This window comes from Xiphophorus maculatus, chromosome 21 (assembly GCF_002775205.1).
Source record: "Xiphophorus maculatus strain JP 163 A chromosome 21, X_maculatus-5.0-male, whole genome shotgun sequence".
Classification (NCBI taxonomy): domain Eukaryota; kingdom Metazoa; phylum Chordata; class Actinopteri; order Cyprinodontiformes; family Poeciliidae; genus Xiphophorus; species Xiphophorus maculatus.
Genome location: NC_036463.1, coordinates 24,931,572 through 24,955,626, shown reverse-complemented (window position 1 = coordinate 24,955,626; position 24,055 = coordinate 24,931,572). Strand labels below are relative to the sequence as shown.

The window sequence follows — 24,055 nt, the reverse complement described above, 5'->3', positions numbered from 1 at the left end:
TCCTTTTGCTTCTCAAGTTTCCTCAGATTTCCTTAAAGGCAATAATTTTATCTACTCTCCTCCAGACTCTCTTCTTCTCAGACCAGTGATCCATTTCAGCTCCACCACCTTTGACCTCTCCGCCGCCTCACTGCGCAGCTCATCAGTCGAGTTTCCATCAGATTTTGAAGCATCACCTTTAAAACGGTTGATGGAAACGGCTACATTCAACATAACATTTTCCATTTTTCTCCAGTTTCAGATTATTTTTGGTTTCTCTGAAAGTGTTGAGAAGGAAACACTTTAGTGAATCTTCAATAATCAGTTTTCAGAATAAAAGCCTGAGAACAAGCAGCTTGGTGTAAATCTTTACTTCTGTACATTCATTGAAAGTAAATACATTACATGAAGGTAGACTGTAGCCCTGACGCTCATTTAGTAGCACCGCAAACAGGAAGACCGACCCTCCCACTTCCTGTTGACGTCACTCCGCCATGTTCAGTCGTCGGCGTCGTTTCTGCTGCGTGAAAATAACATCTTCTATATTCAGTGCGGTAATACAACATAACATACAATCTTTAAATGAAAACCGTTGTTTTCTGAGTGACGTGGCTGTTCGGCGCCCTCTGACTGAAACACGGACGTTTATAAAAGTTTCATGCACATCATTCTTTTACAGTGTCGGTGTTGCCATAGTGACGCTCGCTTCAAGTGGAACGTGGCATGTTTGATGCAACAGCGGTAAAAACCAAAACGTGAAGATTCAAAGAGGCGCCATGTTTAAGCCTGCTGTTCAGTCAGTGGCCACTTGGTGGCAGCAGAGAACTCTGTAAACAAACATGACGTAGCAACCGCAGAATGATAAAACCTTAAATTTATCTGATTCTCAAGACATGAATTTACACTTTAAAAAATAAATATGAGCTAAAAAATAACGTTTCATACTTTAACACTTTTTCACAGCATTTGAAAGCTTGAAAGTTTTAGAAAATGCGGTTTGTACTCTTGTGGTGTACCACAGGGCTCAGTGTTCACCTCAGCCAGCTTACTGTCCGGTCATCCGGGGATCCTGCCACAGCGCTCAGCGCTTGGCCCCGCCCACCCAGGAACGTTTCCTTCTTTTAAATCAGGTTGTTGGTTTCAAAACCACTTCCATCCACACTGAGACACAAACAATGGAAAAAACCGCTAGTCTTTACTCCACCAGACCTGTAGGCAGCGCTAAACATGGAGAACACATAAAGCTTCTACATGAGCGGTAAAAGCAAGAAAACAACAAAGCACAATGAAAAACTTTTCCAGAACTTTTTCCAACCACAAACATGTAATCCGCCATTGTTGTTGTCATGTTTCTACCCATGTTAATGCTAATATGTTAGCATTTTCACAAAAGTAGCTTTTTCTGTAGCTTTCACTCTGGAACCAGATTTAAAAAGCATTTACTGTTCCTTAAAACTGTTTTCAAGTGGAAGTGGGGAAATGTTGAAATTGTGGGTGAAACACGCAGTGGGTGTGGCCTGATACCAGTGTGGGCGGGGCATCATTCATGTGTGGGCGGAGCCTCCAATTATCCTGAACTGGTTTTGTTTCGTTAGCCGCCCCGTTATGTGAATTAAACTTTGTGCTGCATGTTTTTGCGTTTGAACTGTTTCCAGACTGAGACGTGATTAAGTCCGGCAGCAGTCGGTCAGTGCTGCTGGACAGATGCTGGTGGCGGGAAACTGGATCATCTGGGAGGAGTTTGACGGCTCAGATGGGCTGGGTTTGGCGCCGCTGGGTTTGGCGCCGCTGGGAGGACGGATAGATAACGGTGGAGTTCAGATGAGCGAAACCTGCGGATAATTAAACTCTGATCTCATCCTGAGGTTCCACATTCCCAACAGAAACACTGAAGAGTTCAGACCAGTTGGTGGAGGCTCCAGGTTAATGGGAGTTCTGGTGCTGAAGAAGTTCAGGCAGCGAACCGACCCAAATCCAGACCTCTGGATTTAAACCGGTTTAAATCAGAGCTCCAGGTCAGTCCAGAGCCAGCAGCGGCGTGCTCGTCTCTCTGTCCATCTGCCGCAGCGCCGCGGCTTCCACCGTCGACTGAGACCTGAAACAGGACAGGTGAGACAGGACAGGTGAGACAGGACAGGGTGAGACAGGACAGGTGAGACAGGACGGGTGAGACAGGACGGGTGAGACAGGACGGGTGAGACAGGACAGGGTGAGACAGGACAGGTGAGGCATGGCGTTATCCCTGACCATCAGAGCTGTTTCTATTATCTTTTGGACCTCAGGCTCATGTTCTCGGACCCGTTGGTTTTAATTAATCAGTTTCATAAAATTTGCAGCAACAACGACAGAAATGACTAACAGGACATGACAGTTTTATTAACCTGAACAATCCCTTCATTTAAATCCTTTCAGGTTAAAAGTTCGACTGTAACTTAATTAATAGTTAATAGTTAATTAATTAATAGTTAAAACGCTAATTTTTAGCGTTTTAGCTAAATCTGGAAACGTTTAGCACCACCTGCTGTGATCAATTAGGCAACAACTTTCAAACAGAAACGTTTTGTTCCAAACAATCATTTAATGACTAAACATGCTAACAAATGTCCAATAACCAATGTGACCCAGTAGGGGGCGATATACTGTGTGTTATCCATGTTGCATTATTGACTATTGGTGACTTAAACATATGTTTAAGTTAGCGTGTTAGCATTAGCCTCTGCTAAATACCATGTTGCTTTAGCTTTTATCCTTAGCGCTAATGTTTATTGCTAGTGCAGCTAACTTTTGATCAGTTTAAAAACATAATGACATGAATTATTCGACATGTTTCTCTTCCTGTAGCGCCGTTGTTCTGGTCCAATCAGACAAATGTTCTGATTCCTTTAAAGGACTCAACCCGTCCCCCCTGACAAGCAGGTCTGTAAATCTGCCTAGCAACAACAGCTCCAACCAATAGAATGTCCAGGAATGTGTGACATCACTGCCCTCTTTAGGTTGCCATAAGTACAGCGCCCTCTGGAGGCCGGAGTAAAAACTATAACACATTTTACACTGTGAAGCAGTGGAGTATGAACTAGTCACTACAGTGTAAATAAATGTATAATAATAATAATAATAATAATAATAATAATAATAAACTAAGGCGTGTCCTGTCCCTTTAAGGCGGACGCAGCAGCAGCTCCTCACCTCTTCATCATGTCCTTTTCTCCGCCGCCGCCGCCGCCGCAGCTCTCCCTGACGTGCAGCGCGTCGTACGTCAGCGTGTACTCGGTCTCGTCGTTGTAGTCGGGTCCCAGCAGCGTCCGCGCCCACATCCCCATATCGTACGGCGGCAGCGTCCCGCCGAACTCGGACGGCAAACACTCAGGCTGGATGAGCTGGTGGAGAGAGTTCAGGTTGTTCCCATGGAGGAAGATCTGAGGTAGGAGAGAAAAGAGTCTGAATGAGAACGAGTCTGGAATAGAGGGATGAAAACGGATAAAAGACGACAGAGAACAGGAGACAGTTTCTTAAAGGGGCGGTACCATTTAAAATCGAGTTATAATGTTTTTCCCTCTTCAAAACTTTCCTGGACTGTTGCTTTTATTCTTTCATGCATGTTTTAGAAATCCTTTAATCTCCATGGCAACCATTAGGGGTGCCTAAACGCTTGCTCACCGTTTTTCCACTCAGCTCCTTAAGACTAGCCAGCAGCAATTAGCAAACAGCTGGTGGAGCTGCTGAGCTCGTTATAGGAGCTGCTGCTCAGCTGGTGAAACGTTTATAGGGTTAATAGAGGAGCCATGTTGGGATGACTTCCTGTAGGCGGAGCTTCAGAAAGAGCTGGAGCCTCTTAAAGAGACGGAGGCCCCATTTCATCAACTGAAGGTAACATAGTTAACACATGATACCGCCCCTTTAAACGATGAGGAAGAGGAGGATGGGCCTTCACCCTTTTCCGGGTCTTGTCCTTGAGGAAGGGCTTGATGATGGTGTACATGGCGTGGATGTACCAGGGCTGGTTCACGAAGTGGATCCCTCCGAACCGGGCCGGGAAGCTGTCCTGAGGAGACACACCGGAAGAGTTCAGGGAGGGGACCCGGTTGGATCAGAACCGGTCGGATCAGAACACGGTCGGACCAGAACCCGGTTACCTGCAGGCCCTCGATGGCCAGCTTCAGGATGTTGGGCGTCAGTTTGGACGCCTGCTTGAAGGAGAAGTTGCTCCAGTCGATGATGAGCGTGAAGCCGTTGATCTGCAGCTCCGGGTTTTCTATCAGAACCTCCAGGGAGAGCAGGATGGCCCGCAGGATGTCGATGAAGGAGTTCCTGCAGGGAGGAGGGGCCGATCAGCCGATCGATCGATCAGTAAACGCTCCCTGAGCGTTAGCTACAGCTGTGGAGCGAGCCGAGCCGCTTCCTGTCTTACGGTCATTAAGCTTCAGGCAGCAGAAGACGGATGGTTCTGTCCAGAGACCGGCGCCGCTCTCACTGGGCCTGAACCTGGTTCTGATCCACAGCTGTCAGGATTTCTGAAGGTTTGTTCTGAAAGAGCTTAGCTTAGCGCTCTCACTAACTGTTCAGCACATTTAGCTTCCCCTACATTAATTTTCCTGATAAATGATAAAGCTCTAATTTATCTGGTTGTTTTGTAGTTGAATAAAATTCATGAAGTTTTTAAGTTTTGGTTTTTGACTGTAGATCAATTGTGGCCTGTAGAGGGCGATGTAACACATGGTTGGAGTCAATATGGCTGAAATTTAGCTTCTACTAATTACTACGTTGGCATAGCAACTTAGCATTAGCTAACAGTAAATATCACGTTATTTTAGCGATTTAGTGTTAGCAGAATTAATATTTATTGTTAGCGCAGCTAGCTTTTAAATTAGCAATGGCCACCACTGCTGAGACGTTCAGAACGCACTGGTTCTGGTTCTGGACAGGCAGATTGACGGTGGTTTCATCAGTTATTCCTCAAACAGCTTTTATTGGAAATAATCTCTGAAAATCCGTCTGAACGATTCAGGTTACAGTTTAATTTTGAGGATTTTTCCAGATTTTCCTCCAGAACGTTCAGGTTCGAGTGTAAAGATGGTTCTGACCCGGTGAGATACTCAGAACCTTCTGGATTTCACCAGTTTCTCCGTCCATCTCGGATGTTTCTGTGTGTTTACCGGCTCTGGTCCCAGTTGGAAGCGAACAGGATGAGGATCTTCCTGCCATGTTGGTCCGGAGCCTCCAACACGCCGGGGAACCCGTCCATCAGGGCCCGCTTGATGCTGGGGTCGTCCACCTGATGGAGACACGGCGGAGTCAAACTACAGACCAACGGCTGCACAAATACTCAATCAATCAATCAATCAATCAGTTATCGACACCCTCCACTGCCTGAAGGTTTTGTTCTATGAAGCTGAAGAAGTTCTACAGATCGAAATGGATCAACAGCATTTTACCTTTTTGATGCAAAACAACATTAATGTGAAAGTGAAAACTGATTCCTACAAAATAAAGTCCATTTCTGTGTAGCTTCGGCTCGTTCTTCTGAAAAATAAACCGGGCGTCTTGTCAAACCAGAAGACGCCATTTTGGAATCATCAGGCCAAAGAACCGATGAAGGGGTGAATTTATACAATCACTTATTTTATTGTCATTATTTGGCAGAAATCAGTTTTTACTTTCACATTAAATTTTTATTTTTTGACCAAAAAAGCCCAAATTCAGTTGATCAGGGTTGAATTTTAAAATGATTAAATGTTAAAACAGCAGAAAATGTTTTCAGGAATGTTGAAATAATTCCAGTCCTGCAGGTTTTATTGTTTTATCTGTTCTGGAGTGGAAACGCTCCTGAAATGGTCCCTTCAGAATAAAAGCCCAGACCTTGAAGCTCTGGAACATGTCCAGGTTCTGCTGGCGGAACTGGAAGTACTGGGCCAGCAGGCGGAACGTCTCCACATGGTCGAACTTCCTGGCTCTGAGGAAGCGCAGGATGAACTCGTCGTCTGTTCGCAGGAAGCCGATGTCCGGCCGCGTCACGATCATGTCCCGTACCTACGGAAACAGAACCGACCACAGAGGAACTTCATTCAACGGGCCAGAAACCCTGAGGAACTTTTTCCTCTTAAAGAGACGAAACGATTTGGGAAACAAAATGTTTCTGCTTTCTGGTCTGAGATTTCCTGGATTCGGTTTATATTCTGGGTTTTTAGGGTGACAGACAGGACGTCCTTCTCTCCAGTAAAACCAGTGGTGCTCCAGAGTTCCCAGTCCGGTTCCTCTACTGAGTTCTCCTTGGTAAGAAGAAATCGATATTATAGAGAATCTCAATTTCCATTTCTCCTGGGAATCCTGAATCAATTGAAAATGCTCAAAGATATATAAAAAAATATTAATATTATAATTTTTATATGCTTTATTTAGGAAAAAAACAGGCAGCTAAGCTAACCTAATAGCTCTGATAGCAATGACGTCAAAATGCTACAAAAGGCGCCGCCATTTTAGTTCCGGACAGAAAATCCCGGTTAGCTGCGTTTTGGTTTGTAATCGGCTGATTTGGGTTATTAATATAATTTAATTCACACTAATAGTTGTTTCAAATAAACTTAAGATGCAGAAATGTTTAATGACACCGAGCTGATAGTGACTGAAATCTGATCGATTCTGAATTTTCTGAATTGATATTTAATCAGAAAATGAAGGTCAAACCATTAATGAATCAATATTTTACCGGCGGGAACCTGACCAGGTAGCTCCGGATAGCTTAGCCTTAGTGCTAGCGGCGTTAGCCACCAAACTAGCTGCCTTTGAGGAAACTTTGCCTTCTTTCTGCTCCGTTTCTGTTCTCTGCATTTCTAATATCATCCAGTTTCTCTGCGCGGAGCTTCTGGATCTATAAATATTGAAACGCAGCTCCAGACGTTTTGCTCTCCAGACGTTTTGCTCTCCAGACGTTTTGCTCTCCAGACTAGCTTTGTCCGAACATCCGGGCAACAGTGACGTCATTCGCGATCAGCGCCATAGTTACAGGATTTCCTGCTCAAACCTGATCTTGTTTAAATATAAGCCGATGTCATTTGAATTGTTTTAAATAAATGCTGTGTTTGTTTCTCTCCATCATCTGGACCGTTTTCTGAGCGGTTCGGTCCGGCGGTACCTGCTTGATGTCCTGGTGCAGAGTGTCCGGGTTTTCGTTCAGCTCCATCCGGGCCTTCTCCGTGGTGTCCGAGCTCAGACCGGGAGGCACGTGGTTTATCATCTTAATCCAGAATAAATCTAATCCAGTCACAGTTTTTATTTTCCACTCAGGCCTGAAGATGAGAGACAATCGTTGCTGCTGCTTGATCTCAAACAATCAGACAATCAGAAGGAGAAGAAAACAATCAGGATGTTTGGACCGACAATCATCTCGGCTGTCGGCTCGGAAACGTCAGTTTGTAGTTAAAACCCGTCGGACATGTTGGATCATCTAAATCTCAGAACGGTCCGGGTCTGCAGACGATGCTGTAGATTCACATGCCATGGCTTCCTGAAAGGCCCTCCTCCTCCGGCTGCTTCCCATCATGGCCGCTCCAGGTTCGGTCCGCTCGGATCAGCAAACATCTGGGAACATCTGGAGGTTAAAGGGAGGGAGCCTCGGTGCAGCCTGCAGGACACAAACAGCCGGCTGTGAGTCTACAGGAAGTTCTGCTTTTATTTTGGTTTTTCTGATGTCCATAACTGAAGCAGAGGACCGATCATCAGATCCAAACCCGCAGCAGCCATGTTTTCATCCAACTGTGGAGAAAATGTTTAAATGTTTCAAAAAAAAGAAGAAAAATTGAAAATGCGAGTTAGGCAGGTTTCCATCTGCTGGTTTGGACCTGTTGATGGTAAACAGGAAGTAGAGAGTTTGGTTCCTCTGGTAAGGCACAGACTCACAGATCTGCTTTCATCTCCATATTAGCTACTAATTTTTCAAAAATGGTCTCCAGAGTTAAAAAACATTTTGTGAAATTATTTTGAATTTCATTAAAGTTTCTATGGAAACACGGCTAACGTGACTCTGCTGTGACTCCATCCAGGTCTGCCCCCTGGTGGCTGCTCTGGACATGGCAGCTCCTTTACGTCCCCACGCTTAAAATTACAGCCATAAATGTGGGAAAAAATTAGTTTTCTAATAAAACACAAACAGATATGAACAGAAGATGAGAATGGACTCAGAGCTAAAACAAATTCAAATAATTAGACATTTGGGCTGAAAAGGTGCTGCTTTTATTTCCAGTGATCCGTTTATTCAGGGTCAGTCCAGACAGATGACCCCCCACTGACCCCACCCTCCGCAGCTGATCCCCATCTGCCTCCATCAGGAACCGGGTCAGATGTTCCCGGTTCCCACTGAGGGACAAAAACCATCAACATGGACGGAGGTTCATGGAGGAGCAGCTGGAGCTCCTGCTGCTCCTCCATGAACCTCCTGCAGGAGGAGGAACAGAGACCTGCTCGGTGGTTGAATCCCGGCCGTCCTGCTCGGCCCATCGGCCCTCTGGTGCTGATGCTGCTGCTGCTGCTGATGATGATGATGATGGAGGAGGAGGAAGAGGAGCAGCAGCAGGAGGAGGGCTGCATCCCGCGGATAGCACAGATTTATCCCGCATTAAATAAAAATAAAGCAAAAAGGAGAAATTAGATCCGAAATAAAAATGAATAAATCCTGAACGAGTCCGAGAGGAAGCTCGTCCTTGTGAGTCCGAGTGGCTCGAAGAGGAGGAGGAGGAGGAGGAGGAGGAAGAGGAGGAGGCGCGATCTCACTTTGTGCTCAGAAAAGACGTCAGGATGCTTCGGTTCCGTCCAGACAGCCTCAATAACCAGGACAGCTTCCGGTTAGGACTTAAAAAATAAAAGCTGTAAAAGTTCAGTTACATTTTCAGGATTCAAAATATAATAAAACAGATGAACACAAACATATTACAAGAGTTAATATGTAACTAGTTACAGTTACTTCAGTAACCGTATTTTTACTACGCTCTACGTTTTTCTTGTACTTCAGTGATTTTTCTATGAATTGTTGTTATTTTTACTTGAGTTAAATTTCTGTATCCTCTCTGTGAGAAACTTCACTGAATTGAGAACAAAAATTTACCAAACACACCTGCAGTTTCTGTTTCTTACATTCACATAAATTCATTTGCATTTTTTATTTTATTTTATTATTTTGTAATTCACATATTTATATGATTTTTTTCCCCATTTTGGTCCTTAAAATCCACATAACTTTATGTTTTGGTCTGTCTGATTACGTAATTTTTAAAATATCAAATAGTTGATGTTTTTATCAGATTCTCAGGACTTAAGTTGCCTTTTAAGTCTCTTTTTTTGCTTTTATTTTGACAACCAACCTCCCGGGTTTCCGTGATGTTTCCTGTCGTCTTTATCCACCTGCACGCGCGCCTTTAGCTGGCAGCTTTGATGATGCGCGTTCACAACTCACCCCGGACAAACTGGAGCGCGCGCCGGCGGGAACGCGCATCTTTTCATTGTGATGGCGGTCAAATTATAATAATTTATTATTTATTTACAATTTTCCTGCATTTGCCTGTGATGGTGGGGTTATATGAGTTTATAGTGAATCCAAAATGTTCTCTTTTTCTTTTGTGAAAAGATACAAATTTAATATTTTCACTTCTTAGCTTGCTTTGCGTAGTAACCTTTATCTGCTAATATTTAGTATTATAATATGTAAAATTATGTAAATTCTTTCAATTGAAGATGTTGATTTATACTCTATAGTTTGATCATGTGTGGTAATAAATAATATTTTGATGTTTATATTTTTCCATTTTATTTCGATTTTATTTATAGGACTGACTAGATTAAATAAGGTAAATTTAAATACAATAATAATTTGGGCTGTTTTTAATTAAACTAAATTCGAATTAGGCTTTATTTGGATTTTAAAAACATTGAATCCATCCAAATTTGAATATAAATCGAAGTTCAACAGATTTTCACTGAAATGATTCTCAACCATAAAATATCAGTCTGGTTCTTTTAAATTAAAATAAAAATATATTGTTGCAGTTGTTTCTAGCATTTTTCGGTTAGTTTCCATAGTTTTTACCAAAATGAAAGCCATCTTGGACAAACTGTATTTTATTCTGAAGGCGTGTTGTATGTAGATTAAGCTGTGACGTACTTCCTCCTGTCTAAGGTTCACCCTGTTATCTGCGGCTTCTCTCTTATTTCCACCTCAGATCGCCTGTAAAACATTCCAGAACCTGTTGCTACTGAATCATTTCACATTATTCAGATTCACTGAAGTTCAAACTGCGACTTTCTGTTTGCGTCACTTCGGTTTCCGGTCAGTTTTTGTGTCTTTTCCGGCGTTTCTTTGTCGAAGTTCAATCGCAGTTAGCTCCAGAGCTAGGCATCATCCCGTCCCGTAAAAGAACCAATCAGCGGATCGAGATCTGAAGCATGGACCAATCAGGAGTCGCAGCACAAACGCAGAAGGTGAGCAGACATGTTGCTCAGGTCAGGTTTTAACATTTTATCGCGGCTGTTTTTAGTTTTATTTGATTCTAAACAGTTTAGCTCCGTCTTTTAGCTGGTAGCTGAAACCGAGACTTTTTGACATAGTTTGTTTCATTTTAAAATCTAAATAAATCATCTTTATTCGTGTGAAAATGAGAAATTATTTTCTAGATTAGATGTTTCTCTAATGTCGGCCATGTTTGCTGGACAGGGCATAACATTTAATAACTGGGTGTTTCCATCAGTCAACAACAGCAGCTCAGTGCTGAGAACCAAACCGAACGGATAAAAATGACTAATTTATTCATAAACTAACCTAAATAATGTGAGGCTTAATTAGGACGACCAATAAAGGTCAGAAAAACAAATCAGGAGAAGCATTTTTTATTCAGTTTAAAGTAAAAACGTGATAATTAATTTTAAACCCTTTTTAGATATCACAAAATTTGTTCTCGTAGAGGACCTTTGATACATATTCACCGTTTTAATTTGTCTAAATAACGAGCTTCTTAGTGTTTTAATTGATCCAGAAGGTTTAACGTTTCTCACAGTAAAAAGTTTTCACTAGTTAAAATGGCAGCAGGGGATTTTCTGCCCTGAATCATGAACAGTTGAAGTTTTGAGTTTTTTTCTGATGAAACCTGAAATATTAACAGTGCAGTGAAAATCATTTCCAGTTTATTTTTATGATCCCAGACTTTGGTCGACATATGAGGCATGCAGTCATGCATGACGTCAGTTAATTATCATTGAGAGGAATAATACCAGGCTCTGTGGTTGATAAAAAAAAAAAGGATTTTCTTCTGAAACTTCATAATCAATGGAAACATTTTTTAATAAAAAGAGCATTAAGCCAGAATTAAATAAAAGCGTTTTTCATCTAGACTTCATGAAATATAAAATCAGAATTAACATGTTAATCTTATTACATTGCAGATGGAATTTAACGGAATTGTTGTAATAAACCTTTAAATGCGTTTGAACCAGTGTTTGTGTGATGTCATCAGCTGTGGGCGTGGCCTAAATGAGCTCTGAACATGTCTGAACTTGTCCTCCATGACTCCTTTGGGTGGTGACCTCATCAGGAGTAGAGCCAATCACAGCAGAGATCTCCACAGCCTCCACCTGGGTGTAATCAGATTACAACCAAACATGATTACTTCCTGTATTTATTCTGGTTTCACAGAAAAACAGGAAAAGTTCTGGTTTCCTCACATGACCCGGTCAGAACCCAACAGAACCGCTTCTGTTTTTGTTCTTCCAGAGTCCGTGGGGTTCTGTGGGCCCGGCGGCGCCGGCCTGCTCCCTGACGGAGGTGATGAGCGAGCAGCTGGCCCGGCAGCTGGACGAGGAGGACCAGGGCTTCCCAGCGCTCCCACAGTGAGTCCGGTTCACACAAACCACCCGGTTCTGACCCGCTTGTTGGGTTCTGTAACCTTGTTCTGCTCGGTCCCAGCCCGGCAGCCGACCCGGAGGAAGGTCCGGACACGGACAGCGACCTGATGCTGGCCCAGATGCTGCAGATGCAGTTCGACCGCGAGTTCGATGACCAGCTGCGCCGCGAGGAGAGGAAGCTCAACGGAGACAGCAAAGGTAGAGCAGGTTCTGGTTCTGGACCGGCTTCACAGGCTCTGGTTCTGGACCAGCTGCTGAATCTGCATATTTAGAACTTGTTTAGTCCACCAACCACTGAGACATCAGGTCCAGAACCGGTTCATGTTTTAGGCTGAATTTATCCCTGATTCCTTCCAGAGGTGCAGAGTTCCAGTCCGTCCACATCTGAACTGATTCCCGACCCAATCTGAACTGATTCCCGACCCAATCAGAACTGATTCCCGACCCAGTCCCCTAATGAACTCCTCTTGTATAACTGAATCTATTTAAAACAAAGCAACGTTCAGCCTGGCTGGGGAAACCCCGTGGTCCAGACTGCTCAGTACTCTGTCCTGCAGAGGTTCTGACCCGGTTCCATGTGGTTCTGGTTCTGTCTCCAGTGTCCATCTCCTTTGAGAACTACCGGAAAGTCCATCCTTATGAGGACAGCGACAGCTCAGAGGACGAGGTGGACTGGCAGGACACGAGACATGACCCCTACCGGGCCGGTGAGGTTCACTGCTGGACGGGTCAGGGGTACTGTCCGGAACCAGCGGTTAACCTGTGTGTGTGTGTGCGGTCCAGTGAAGCCCCAGGCGGCGCCCCGCAGAGGCTTCAGTGGGAAGGGGAAGAACATCACCACCAAACACGACGAGGACGCCTGCGGACGGAAGAACACGGCCCGCATGGACAACGTGAGTCCATCTGCTCGGTTCTGCCTGGTTCTGGTTGTCGTCATGGTAACCAGTTTGTCTCTCTGGCCCAGTTCGCCCCAGAGGTCCACGTGGGGGACGGGTTGGGGATGGACCTGAAGCTGTCCAACCAGGTCTTCAACTCCCTGAAGCAGCACTGCTACAGCGAGCAGCGCCGCAGCGCCCGGCTGCACGAGAAGAAGGAGCACTCCACCGCCGTACGTACCCGTCCCGGGCTCCGGACCCGGCTCTGGCTCCGGTTCTGACCCGTTTCCCTCCACAGGAGCAAGCCGTGGACCCGCGGACCCGCCTGCTCATGTACAAGATGGTGAACAGCAGAGTTCTGGAGAACATCAACGGCTGCATCAGCACCGGCAAGGAGTCGGTGGTGTTCCACGCCGACGGAGGCAGGTGAGGCCAGGATCCGGGTCAGAACCGGGCCAGAACCCAAACCGTTTGGCTCAGAACTCAACTGGACTGGCAGTCGGGTTCTGACAGATTCCTGATTCGATTCCTCGTCAAATCAGAAGTTTACTGAGTTCTGATCTGTTCAGACGGGAACGGGTCAGGAATCGGGTTGTTTCTGGGATAGTGTCGGGACTTTGTTTGGACAAGGGTCTGAATCCGACCAATCCGTCTGGTTCTGTGTCCCAGCCTGGAGGAGCAGCCGGTCCCAGAGGAAGTGGTTCTGAAAGTCTTCAAGACGACGCTGAACGAGTTCAAGAACCGGGACCGCTACATCAAGGACGACTACCGCTTCAAGGAGCGCTTCAGCAAACTGAACCCCAGGAAGGTGATCCGGCTCTGGGCCGAGAAGGAGATGCACAACCTGGCCAGGTACCGGAACCGCCGCCATGTTTAACCGGCAGAAAGAACCGCCGCCGTGTTTAAACGGACGCCGTCACCTCCGGATCCAACGTTGGTTATTTTTAGGGTCGTTTTCTCAGGATTGAACTAGAAATACTTTCATCTCATTCTTCTTTCGCCTTTTCTCTCCCTCTACTTCTACCTGAAAGCGGCGCAGCAACATTTTCCCAGACAGGAAGGAGGAGGCCTTGGTTATTCAAATTCATATTTACATTGTTTATTAAAACGTAAACATGGTTCTGAAGGCGTGGCGGGTTTTATTTTGTCGTGGCGTTGCGCAGTGCTAATGTAGAGGAAACCCTGGACTGAAACCATGGCAACCTTGTCCTCAGGATGAAGAAGGCGGGGATTCCCTGTCCGGACGTGGTTCTGCTGAAGAAGCACATCCTGGTGATGTCGTTCATCGGGAAGGAGCACGTCCCGGCGCCCAAACTCAAAGACGTGGCGCTGGGGGCCGAGGAGGCGGCGGAGGCGTACCGCCAGGTGCTGCAGGTAGGACACCGCCCTTAAAATGTCTGAAATTCATTAAAGACGTTAATCACAGGCCTTACATTTTGTTTTAGCTGAACTGTTTCCTCTCAGTCTACAGAGGGGTTTTTTTTTCTGGACTTTTTATATCAGGCAAAATTTGAGTCGTGCAGAAATGTTCACTCGCTGCATTCTGAGACTGGAGATGGTTAGCGCTGCTAGCAACTAGCTGCTAATACTTGCTAGCTCACTAGTTTGCCTGATAGCTTTGTGCTAGCCAGCAAGCAAAGAAGTCATCAGGTCAAGTTTATTTGTGTAGCACATTTCAGTAGCAAGGCAGTTCAAGGTGCTTTAGCAACTAGCATATAGCCAGCTAGCTTGTTTGCTTGCTAGCACCTTGCTAAGCAAGCAAACTGGCTAGCTAGCATATAGCTAGTTAGCCATTTTCATTATGTAAGTGGTACGAAGCTGTTGAGCCTTAAATTCATTAGGGTGTGGATCAGACCCTGGGTTTGGATCAGACCCTGGGTTTGGATCAGACCCTGGGTTTGGATCCTCAGTAGATCTCCTCTGATCTCTCCTCAGCTGATGCAGCTCCTCTATCAGGACTGTAATCTGGTTCACGCCGACCTCAGTGAATACAACATGCTGTGGTACCAGGGGAAGGTACGGCCCGTTTTCCTGGTTCTGTTCAGGTCCGCCGGTCCTCAGCCTCACCTTCATCCTCCTCCTGCTCCTCTTCCTCCAGGTGTGGCTGATAGACGTCAGCCAGTCGGTGGAGCCCACCCATCCTCACGGCCTGGAGTTCCTCTTCAGGGACTGCAGGAACGTTGCCACGGTAACGGCTGCTCCACTCAGGTTCGGGCCGCTTCATCAGAGTAGTGGTGGTTGACGGTTCTGGTTCTGGTCCTCCAGTTCTTCCAGAAGAGGGGAGTGAGCGAGGCACTGAGTGTCTACGACCTTTTCAACGCCGTCACCGGACTCAACATCCCAGTCAGCGCCGACGACGACGCGCGCTTCCTGGCTGAGGTAACGGAACGCCGGGAACAACCGGACCGGGCCGGTTCTGGAGGCATAATGCTGGTGCCAGCTAACAGACTGCTGGTTCCAGTTAGCTGCTAATTTTACCTTCAGCATCATGATATGGGTGTTGATTGAAAGAGGTCAAAGTATAAGAAAACATTTCAGACCCGTCCGTTCTGAGCGTGTGCGGCGACCCGTCCGTTCTGAGCGTGTGCGGCGACCCGTCCGTTCTGAGCGTGTGCGGCGACCCGTCCGTTCTGAGCGTGTGCGGCGACCCCTCACCTCCCTCTGTCCTCACAGATTGTTGCCATGGAGAAGCGGAACGAGGACCACGTCCAGAAGCGGGGGAAGAAGACGTTCCCGGTGACGTTGGAGGATGGCGGTCCTCCTTTAGACCCCGACTCTGATGACTAGTCCCCCCCCCCCACTCCCTCTAACGGCCCGACTCGCTTTGATCCGCCATGTCAGAACCGCTGGCGTCCGGTCCCACCGCCTCCTCCCAGGCGGGACGGAGCGCCACCTCCTGGCTGCAGGAGGCAGAGAGCGTCATGTCCTCCTGCTTATCGCTGTTTGATGTGATGAAGACTAGAAGCAGATGAAGGTTTTCACTCCGGACCTGATGGGTGAAAGCCAATCAGACGTCCTAGTTAAATCCACAGAGCTGCAGCTATAAACTGAGTGTTTTCGTCATGAATCAGTGTCTGTGTGTTTTGATTTTTAAAGGTGTTGAGCTCAGGTTTCCTGCTGTAGCTCCGTGTTTCTGATTTTAACCAAGTGGGACGAAGGAGGAATATTAGGATTCATCGACTGAATGTGGAAAATGAAATGTTTGCTGTGAGAAAACATAAATGTTTTTATTCAAACTCATACGAAGCAGGTAAACAATAAAGAAATGAGAAAACATGAGAATCTACTGTTCTTATTTATTCACACTACAACCATTCACAGCTTTTCTGCTGAAAAACATGAAGCACGTGAAACATGACGTTTCACATAACTAGACAAGTGAATGCTTCCGGTTTGGCTCTGTCAAAATAAAACTTTCAAATTACAAGAGGGATCTTACAAGAATCACTGATGCTGAAGTTCAGTGATTCAGCATCACTGAACTTCAACCCGCTGGAGATCATGATCTTTATCTGAAAAAACCTGAAGAAACCAAGTTTCTGAAAAATATTCACAGGAAGATGGTCTGACAGAAAAATGAGAAGAAAACAATCATAATCTTTATTGTAACTCATATTTAGATAAAATATTCCACATCAAAATAAGCAGATTAAATAAAATATACAATTTATTCAAGTAATTAAATTAATTAAACACCGATAATTAATTTAAAACTGAAACTAGAATTCCCCGTGAAGTTGAGCCTGGTTATGCTCTTATTTTGAAGGAGTGAAGCGGAAGTCCTGTCCTTCAGCTAAAGCTAATGCTCCGCTGCTTCCGCGCTGTTTTCCGCCTTCAAACTGCAGGTAAAGTGAAGGCCAGGTGAGTCGGGATGGCGGAGGAGCATTACCTGGAGCTGAGCGAGAACCCGGTCCAGTTTGAGCATGCGTCAAGCGTCAACAACGTCTTCTTCGATGAAGCTAACAAACAGGTGAGCTAACCCGTTAGCCTCTGCTCAGTTAGCAAGCTGTTAGCAAGACTTGGTTTACACCTGGTTACACAGGTAACTAATGATGTGTTTGAATTAGCTGTTTGTAGCAGAATCGGTACCAGCAGGGAGAACAGGTGTATTTTCTTTTAAAACTATTTTAAAAGTTGCGGGACTTTTGTGCCCTGCGTTCTGTCTGCAGGTGTTTGCGGTGCGTTCAGGTGGAGCCACAGGTGTGGTGGTGAAAGGGCCTGATGACAAAAGCAGCGTTGCCTTCAGGTACATCAGATCATATCAGGTTCTAAGCGTGATGAAGCTGTGAAGTGTCCAGAATGAAAAGGTCAAAGGTCAGGCTGATGGTTTCCTCTGCAGGATGGATGATAAAGGGGAGGTGAAGTGCATCAAGTTCTCCATCGGGAACAAGATCCTGGCGGTCCAGCGGACCTCCAAGTCCGTGGTGAGTTCAGGGACCGTCTGTATTTGGAGGTAGAAGTTATCTGGGTTCTGTTTGGCTCTGGTTCCTAACCGTCTGACCGCGTTTCCAGGACTTCATCAACTTCATCCCCGACTATCCGCACACAGAGTTCACCCAGGAGTGTAAGGTCAGTCCGACTGCAGGTCAAAGGTCATGTAGTGGAGGCAGTTCTGTCCGCTAACTGCTTCTGTTGCTCTTGCAGACGAAGAACGCCAGCGTTCTGGGGTTCTGCTGGACCAGCTGGAACGAGATTGTCTTCATAACGGACCAGGGCATAGAGTTCTACCAGGTCGGTCCGGGTCATTCCCCGGAGACTCGGTTCTGATCCGCAGCTCACCTGTGTGTCCGTGTGTCCAGGTGTTCCCAGACAAGCGCAGCTTGAAGCTGCTGAAGAGTCAGAGCATCAACGTGAACTGGTACCAGTACTGCCCGGAAACGGCCGTGATCCTGCTGTCCACCACGGTGCAGGGCAACGTTCTGCAGCCGTTCGCCTTCCGGGTCCGTCTCTCCTGATCCGCTTCTGGAAGTTCTGGTGTAGCGCAGAACCTTACTGTAATGGCCTTTAAGAGGCTAATAACATTAGCATGCTAACCCCTCAGGTTGTATGATTTCCATGTTTCCCATTAGCATCTTGTATTTCAGGTTGATAGATTTTTTTCAAGATGGCCGCTGTTTTTAACGTTCCCCATTTTCATGACTTGGACAAACTTTGTCACATCACATTTTCGACTTTGGTCAACATTTTCATGCAACTATAAAGTAATAAGTAGCAGTTTGAGTCTCACCAACTGGAAGAAGGTGTGGAAGACTGTTGTCTTATTGGTTAGCGTTAGCTTCCGCTAACTTTTTGTCTGTAGCAGTTTATCACTAGTTTAAACCCATTTTTAGGCTTTTAGAAGTTTGATGTTGAGCAAACTTTTATGTTTGTTAACTTATACAATTTTTTATTGTCAGCTGAAAGGAGATGAAGATGGTTGACTGGAGATCAGAGGTCAAGATGTTAGAATTAGCTTCTGCTAACTTGTTTGTTAGCATTGTCAAAGCTAGTATTCTTGTTTAGCAAGTTAGTAGTTGGTGAATCTAACTTTTTAATGAACTGTGTCCTATAACTACTGCTGGTGTTGGTGTAAAAAATATTCTCCATGACAACCACGGCGGCCATTTTGAAACATGTACAACAGAAAAAAAAGAAAGAAAGAAAATATACTTGATTTCTGTTATTCAAAGTAGGCTATGATCTGACATGAAATAATTTAATCTAATTTGTGATTTTAGTGCAAAAATGAATTTACCATGGCGGCCATCTTGAATTTTTCGGTGGCCATGTTAGGTGTAGTGATTTATTTATCTGACATATTGACCATCTTCTTCTCTGTCCTCTAGAACGGAACCATGACCAGGATGACCAAGTTCGAGATCGAGCTGCCGGTCGTCCCCAAACCGGCCAAGCTGACGCTGTCGGAGAGGGACATCGCCATGGCAACCATGTAGGTGGCGGTTCGTTGGGGCGGTTGATGATGATGATGATGACTGCAGATGAAGCTGAGCGCTCTGTGTGTGTGTGTGTGTGTGTGTGTGTGTGTGTGTGTGTGTGCGCGTGTGTGTGTGTGTAGCTACGGCCAGCTGTACGTCATGTACCTGAAGCACCACTCCCGGACGGTGAACAGCCCCGGAGCCGAGGTGGTGCTCTACCACCTGCCCAGGTGAGTCGGCGCTGCGTTCGGAACACCCGGTCCAGGACCGGCCCGGTTCCGACGCCGACCCGTTCCTCTGGTTCTGCTCTGCTCCAGGGAGGGAGCCTGTAAGAAGAGCCACGTCCTGAAGCTCAACACCACCGGGAAGTTCGCCCTGAACATCGTAGACAACCTGATCGTCGTTCACCACCAGAGTTCACAGGTCAGCCGGCCGGACCCGGGACTCGGACTTCACTCAGATACAGGACTCGACTTGCACTGGTCCCCTAAAGACAGGACTTGTAGCCTGAGACTCGAGTCTTGCTTTGTATTTTCAGCCTCGCTGATTATTTGATGGTAAACTTGTAGATCTGACCTGTGACTCTCCGGGTTTGGACCTGCTACCTGGCGGACTCGTTTCTGACGTGTCCTGATCCGAGTTTTTCTCCGGCAGACGTCTCTGATCTTCGACACCAGGCTGAAGGAACCGGACTGCGCCGTTAACACCCACCAGCCGGTTCTGCCGGCCCGGTCCATCCATCCCTACAGGATTCCTCTGTCAGGTACCCGACCCGGTCAGAACTGCCCTTCGAGTCCACGTTCAAACCTGACTCCAAGTGTTTCTGCAGGTCCGGCTGCCGTCCCGTCTCAGCCGCCGGTTCCATGTCAACTCTGTATCCTTTAGGTCTTGGCATCAGAACTGGGTCAGAACCGCTGACTCGTTAAAACTACGGGTCTGTTTCAGAAAATGACTGGGAAGGCAGAAAGCAGGTCACTTCCTGTTTTAGACGCATTTTAACCTGTTGTGGAAACTCAACGAGGTCAGTGGGATGTTCTTCACCTGCCGACAGGAAGTAGACCCGATTCTTTGACCCAGACGTTTATTTTTCATAGAATCACGTCGTCTTCTGATTGTTCAAACTTTGACCCAAAAAAAAAAAGTATTTACTGTTTTCAAACATTTCAGTTGAGGAAAATTCCTGATCAAACAAGTCAAAGGGTTTTTCTCCAGGATTTCATCATTTATTGTTTTATTTTACTTTAGAAATGAAGCAAATTTTATTTATTCATCCTATGAATTTCTGATGATGGTGAGATTCATGATGGAGACATTCAGTTAAATAAATGAAACAGTAACAAGTTGGGTAGCTCTGCTAACCCACCTCCTTTACTTTTGCTTCTCTTTTATGAATCTGTCTGGTTAGAAGGATGTTGGAGTAGGGATGAGATGATGTTGGAGTAGGGATGAGATGATGTTGGAGTAGAGGATGAGATGATGTTGGAGTAGGGATGAGATGATGTTGGAGTAGAGGATGAGATGATGTTGGAGTAGAGGATGAGATGATGTTGGAGTAGGGGATGAGATGATTCTCTGTTATAATTGTTTGAACTTCCTCCTTTATCTCTCTGCGTCTATGAATCCACTTTAACTCCTGTTTGACTCGTTGAGAGTCAAAGGTCACTTCCTTTAAGACGTTTAGTTTGTTTTCCTGAATTCTGACCCAGACTCTTCCTCCTGGAGCGTCTTCCAGCCCGACATCATCATCAGCGCCAGTGAAGGTTTGTCCTCCTCCTGCCAGAGTTAACGGTAGCTGGATTGTTCTGTAACCTCTCACCTGTGCCCCAGGTTACCTGTGGTACCTGCAGGTGAGGTTGCCGCCTACTGTCCACCTGCTGCAGGACAAGGGCAAGCTGATGGACTTCCTGCTGCGGCGGCGGGACTGCAAGATGGTGATCCTGTCCGTGTGCTCTCAGAGTGCGTGTCCCAGTTGTCAGCGTCTCCACCTGCCAGGCGGGAAACTCACGGCTGTTTCTGTTCCAGTTCTGGACGGGCAGGAGAAGGGCAGCCTGCCCGTGGTGGCGACTGTCTTCGACAAGCTCAACCAGGTGTACAAGGAGTACCTGGAGGCGGAGCAGAGCTACACGGCGGTGAGCGCGGGAGTCCCCGGCTCTCTGAACAACCGGCGACCCGGATGGGCTAAACGAGTCTCTGTTGGGTCTGCAGGCCATGGAGTCGGGTCCGAGTCGAGGAGGCGGCGCCCAGAAGCGGCCGGTCCGGACGCAGGCCGTCATCGACCAATCAGACATGTACACACACGTCCTGTCAGCGTTCACAGAGAGGAAGGTGGGAGGAGCTGGGAGGCATCCCATAATGATCCGTCATCAAAACATGGAGAATTTTTCCTTAAATATCAGATTTTATTCATCTGATGTTCCTGTAGAGGTTCAGCGGTTTGTCGCCCCCACATGGCTGCACGCTGTAACTACACTGTTCTAATCTCATACATATTGTACATAAAAAATACACACGTTAGTACATTTCCACCAAAATGCTTTAATTTTTATAATTAATTTCACATAAAGTGTTTTTACCTCCAACTAAAACTTATTTATGCTGATTCAAAACTTTAACCTGCTGCAGGATGTGTCCCATAAGTTCATCATCGCCGTGCTGATGGAGTACATCCGCTCCCTGAACCAGAACCAGATCACCGTCCAGGTAAAACGCGGCCGAGTGAGCGCTCCCGCCTCCCGTTTCCCCGTCTTTGACGCCTCTGCCTCTGATTGGTTGCAGCATTACCTGTATGAACTGGTGATCAAGACTCTGGTCCAGAACAACCTGTTCTACATGCTGCACCAGTTCCTGCAGTACCACGTCCTCAGTGACTCCAAACCTCTGGTCAGAACCTCAGCACGGCGGCGGCAGCATCATGCTGAGGGGGGCAGCGACCCGACTCAGCTGGTTCTGTTTGGTTCTGTGTTTCAGGCCTGCCTGCTGCTGTCTCTGGAGAGCACCTACCCTCCGGCCCACCAGCTGTCTCTGGACATGCTCAAGGTACAGAACCGAACAGGAACTGGGCCAGAACCAACCAGAACCTCTCCACGCTACCCGCTAACCTTCTGTCCATCCTGATAATCTGTCTCCCTCCATCTTGTCTCTCCAGCGCCTGTCGACGGCTAACGATGAGATCGTGGAGGTTCTCCTGTCCAAGCAGCAGGTTCTGGGCGCGCTCAGATTCATCCGCAGCGTCGGTACGACTGTTAGCCGTTAGCTCCGCAGCTCTTCGACCATATAAGGCCTTCCTGTAACCGTTGACCCGGTTTGTTGACGCAGGCGGCCATGACAACGTGTCGGCCAGGAAGTTCCTGGATGCGGCGCGGCAGACGGGAGACCAGATGTTGTTCTACACCGTGTTCCGGTCGTTCCAGCAGCGGAACCAGCGCCTCCGAGGAAACCCGTCCTTCAACCCAGGTCAGAACCAGAACCTCTGAGGTTTCAGAGTGATGCACGGCCGCCATCTTGTTTCCAGCTGGTGTTCATTCAGAGGAAAGATTGAACTAAAATCCTGTTTTTATTTTTTCTGTCATTTAGAATTTCTTTTTGAGAAAGAAGCAGAAATCGATTAAATCAGATTAGCAGCAGTTTAGCGACTGTCATGAGATGCTAATGCTAGCTGGTAGCTGAGTTACAGTCTGATGTGTCGTTACCAGGGGAACACTGTGAGGAGCACGTGGCGCACTTCAAGCAGCTGTTTGGGGAGCAGGCGCTGATGAAGCCGACCACAGTGTGACCCCCCGCCCCCACATGATGACCTCTGACCCCCATAGGACCGGACGGACCCAGCAGAGCCACCAGGAAGGTTCCAGCATCCTCCTCTTCCTCACAGCTTAAATCTCTCTCTGAATAACTCCAGCTGGAAATATCTACACTGCTAATCTGTCATTTATTTCATTATAACTATAAAGTTATTATAACTCCATAAACTGCAGATGATTTTTCTGGATGATTAGAAAGTGTGAAATGTAACTTTATCCCTAAAATACGGCGACTTTCAGAGCAGAAGCTTCAACATTGTGTAGCTATAAACACATGAGCACTGAAACAGGAAATCAGTATTTGGGTCACCTGTTGTGGGCGGAGCCTGAGCTGCACCTGTATGCAGGGGCGTAAATCCATCTCATTATTGGGGAACATCTCTTAAGAGCAATTCTGGGGGGGTCGGCAAAGTTACAGTGGAATGTAACGTAAAATGTGGTTTAAAAAGTTTTTAAACTACATTCAAGCTGCAGGATCAAAATGATTAGTGATGCACATCTAACATGTTTTATTCTCAGCAAAAAACCTGCAGAGAAATAAAACTAAAATTTAAATGTTGCTTAGGTACGATTTGTTCAGTCTGGTCTAATCTCTGCTGCACCTTTACAAACATTTAAGGCTCTAAATAAAAAAGTTTTAATGAGTAACTGATCTTAATAAAATTCATCATAAACATCGATTTATTGAAATGGTTCCCAATACAAGTTATGGGCTGTTTAAATTATAACTTAATTTATTTTTAAGCCTTTTTAGTTTTGCCGTATCCTGGATGACTGAGAACCAACAAGTAGATAGAAATGAATATCTGGGGAATATTATAGTTTAAACGTAACATTTAAAGCACCAGGGTTTATATAGAAAAATATTCAGATTTTATTTTGTGGTTTTAAAGGCTCTATGATAAATAAAGTTATAACTTTCTGATTTTTCTATCCGTTCTGGGCTCCACTCTGAGCTGGTCCACTTCCTCAGCTCCTCCTCCAGTTTCAAACTCTAATTAACTAAAAGTTAAAGAGTTAAATATGTTTGCTGCCTTTAACAAAATAGCTTACGTTTATGAAAGCAGTGCAGCAGTTTTGCTAATAAAGCAGCTTATCAAGATTCAAAGTAATGAAATAACAAACTGCAGAATGATTTTTTATTGATAATGAGTTTCTTCCCACTGAGCAGAAGAAAATAAAATGTTTCTTTTGCTTTAAGTATTTACTTACTGAAGGGTTTTTATTTGTGATGCAGAGCTACAGCTAGCAGCTAACAGCTAGCTCTTTACTCCAGCGGTTCTGCCAGCCGGTACCGTTCAGCTGCTGTTGCTCCTCCTACACTTTGGACTGAACCATTGTTCTATTAATGGGAGGGGGGGCCTAAATATGTATTTTTTCTGAGATAAATGGCAGATATTTTTTTGTGTTTCTTTTGCCTTTACATATTGATATTATTTAAACGTTTCTTCAATGATTTTATTTTTGGGTGGGGGGGGGCATTCTAGACTTTTCCAAGATTGGGGGGTCTGACCCCCCCGGGTTTTACGCCGATGCCGGTATGAGGCTGCATAACTCTGATGTAAATCTGTGTTCATTATGTAAAATAAATAATTTTAATAAATCTGGA

The 24,055-nt window shown here is 45.9% G+C and overlaps 3 protein-coding genes across 3 annotated transcripts; 2 read left to right on the top strand and 1 right to left on the bottom strand.

Annotated features, from left to right (window-relative positions):
• Nucleotides 1-335: 335 nt before the first annotated feature.
• Nucleotides 336-8,587, bottom strand: LOC102217121 (clavesin-1-like). Its single transcript, XM_005811705.2, has 8 exons — nucleotides 8,430-8,587; nucleotides 7,109-7,597; nucleotides 5,836-6,006; nucleotides 5,133-5,251; nucleotides 4,113-4,287; nucleotides 3,911-4,021; nucleotides 3,166-3,395; nucleotides 336-2,074 (listed from the first exon to the last, which is right to left on the bottom strand). The coding sequence occupies exons 2-8, from the start codon at nucleotides 7,208-7,210 to the stop codon at nucleotides 1,996-1,998; spliced, it is 987 nt and encodes a 328-aa protein (XP_005811762.1). The 5' UTR covers nucleotides 7,211-7,597; nucleotides 8,430-8,587; the 3' UTR covers nucleotides 336-1,995.
• Nucleotides 8,588-10,124: 1,537 nt separating this feature from the next.
• riok3 (RIO kinase 3) lies at nucleotides 10,125-15,801 on the top strand. Its single transcript, XM_014473578.2, has 13 exons — nucleotides 10,125-10,443; nucleotides 11,729-11,844; nucleotides 11,921-12,057; nucleotides 12,459-12,566; nucleotides 12,643-12,752; nucleotides 12,824-12,967; nucleotides 13,033-13,160; nucleotides 13,404-13,586; nucleotides 13,949-14,108; nucleotides 14,670-14,750; nucleotides 14,833-14,922; nucleotides 15,000-15,113; nucleotides 15,408-15,801. Exons 1-13 carry the CDS (start codon nucleotides 10,408-10,410, stop codon nucleotides 15,519-15,521), a joined length of 1,521 nt encoding a protein of 506 aa, XP_014329064.1. The 5' UTR covers nucleotides 10,125-10,407; the 3' UTR covers nucleotides 15,522-15,801.
• Nucleotides 15,802-16,483: 682 nt separating this feature from the next.
• rmc1 (regulator of MON1-CCZ1) lies at nucleotides 16,484-23,822 on the top strand. Its single transcript, XM_005811704.3, has 21 exons — nucleotides 16,484-16,704; nucleotides 16,904-16,980; nucleotides 17,074-17,158; nucleotides 17,247-17,303; nucleotides 17,379-17,465; nucleotides 17,534-17,674; nucleotides 18,560-18,663; nucleotides 18,790-18,879; nucleotides 18,967-19,072; nucleotides 19,304-19,412; nucleotides 19,479-19,523; nucleotides 20,356-20,409; nucleotides 20,477-20,605; nucleotides 20,672-20,778; nucleotides 20,855-20,974; nucleotides 21,272-21,349; nucleotides 21,425-21,529; nucleotides 21,617-21,685; nucleotides 21,795-21,882; nucleotides 21,965-22,102; nucleotides 22,342-23,822. Exons 1-21 carry the CDS (start codon nucleotides 16,606-16,608, stop codon nucleotides 22,419-22,421), a joined length of 1,968 nt encoding a protein of 655 aa, XP_005811761.2. The 5' UTR covers nucleotides 16,484-16,605; the 3' UTR covers nucleotides 22,422-23,822.
• The last annotated feature ends 233 nt before the right edge of the window (nucleotides 23,823-24,055 follow it).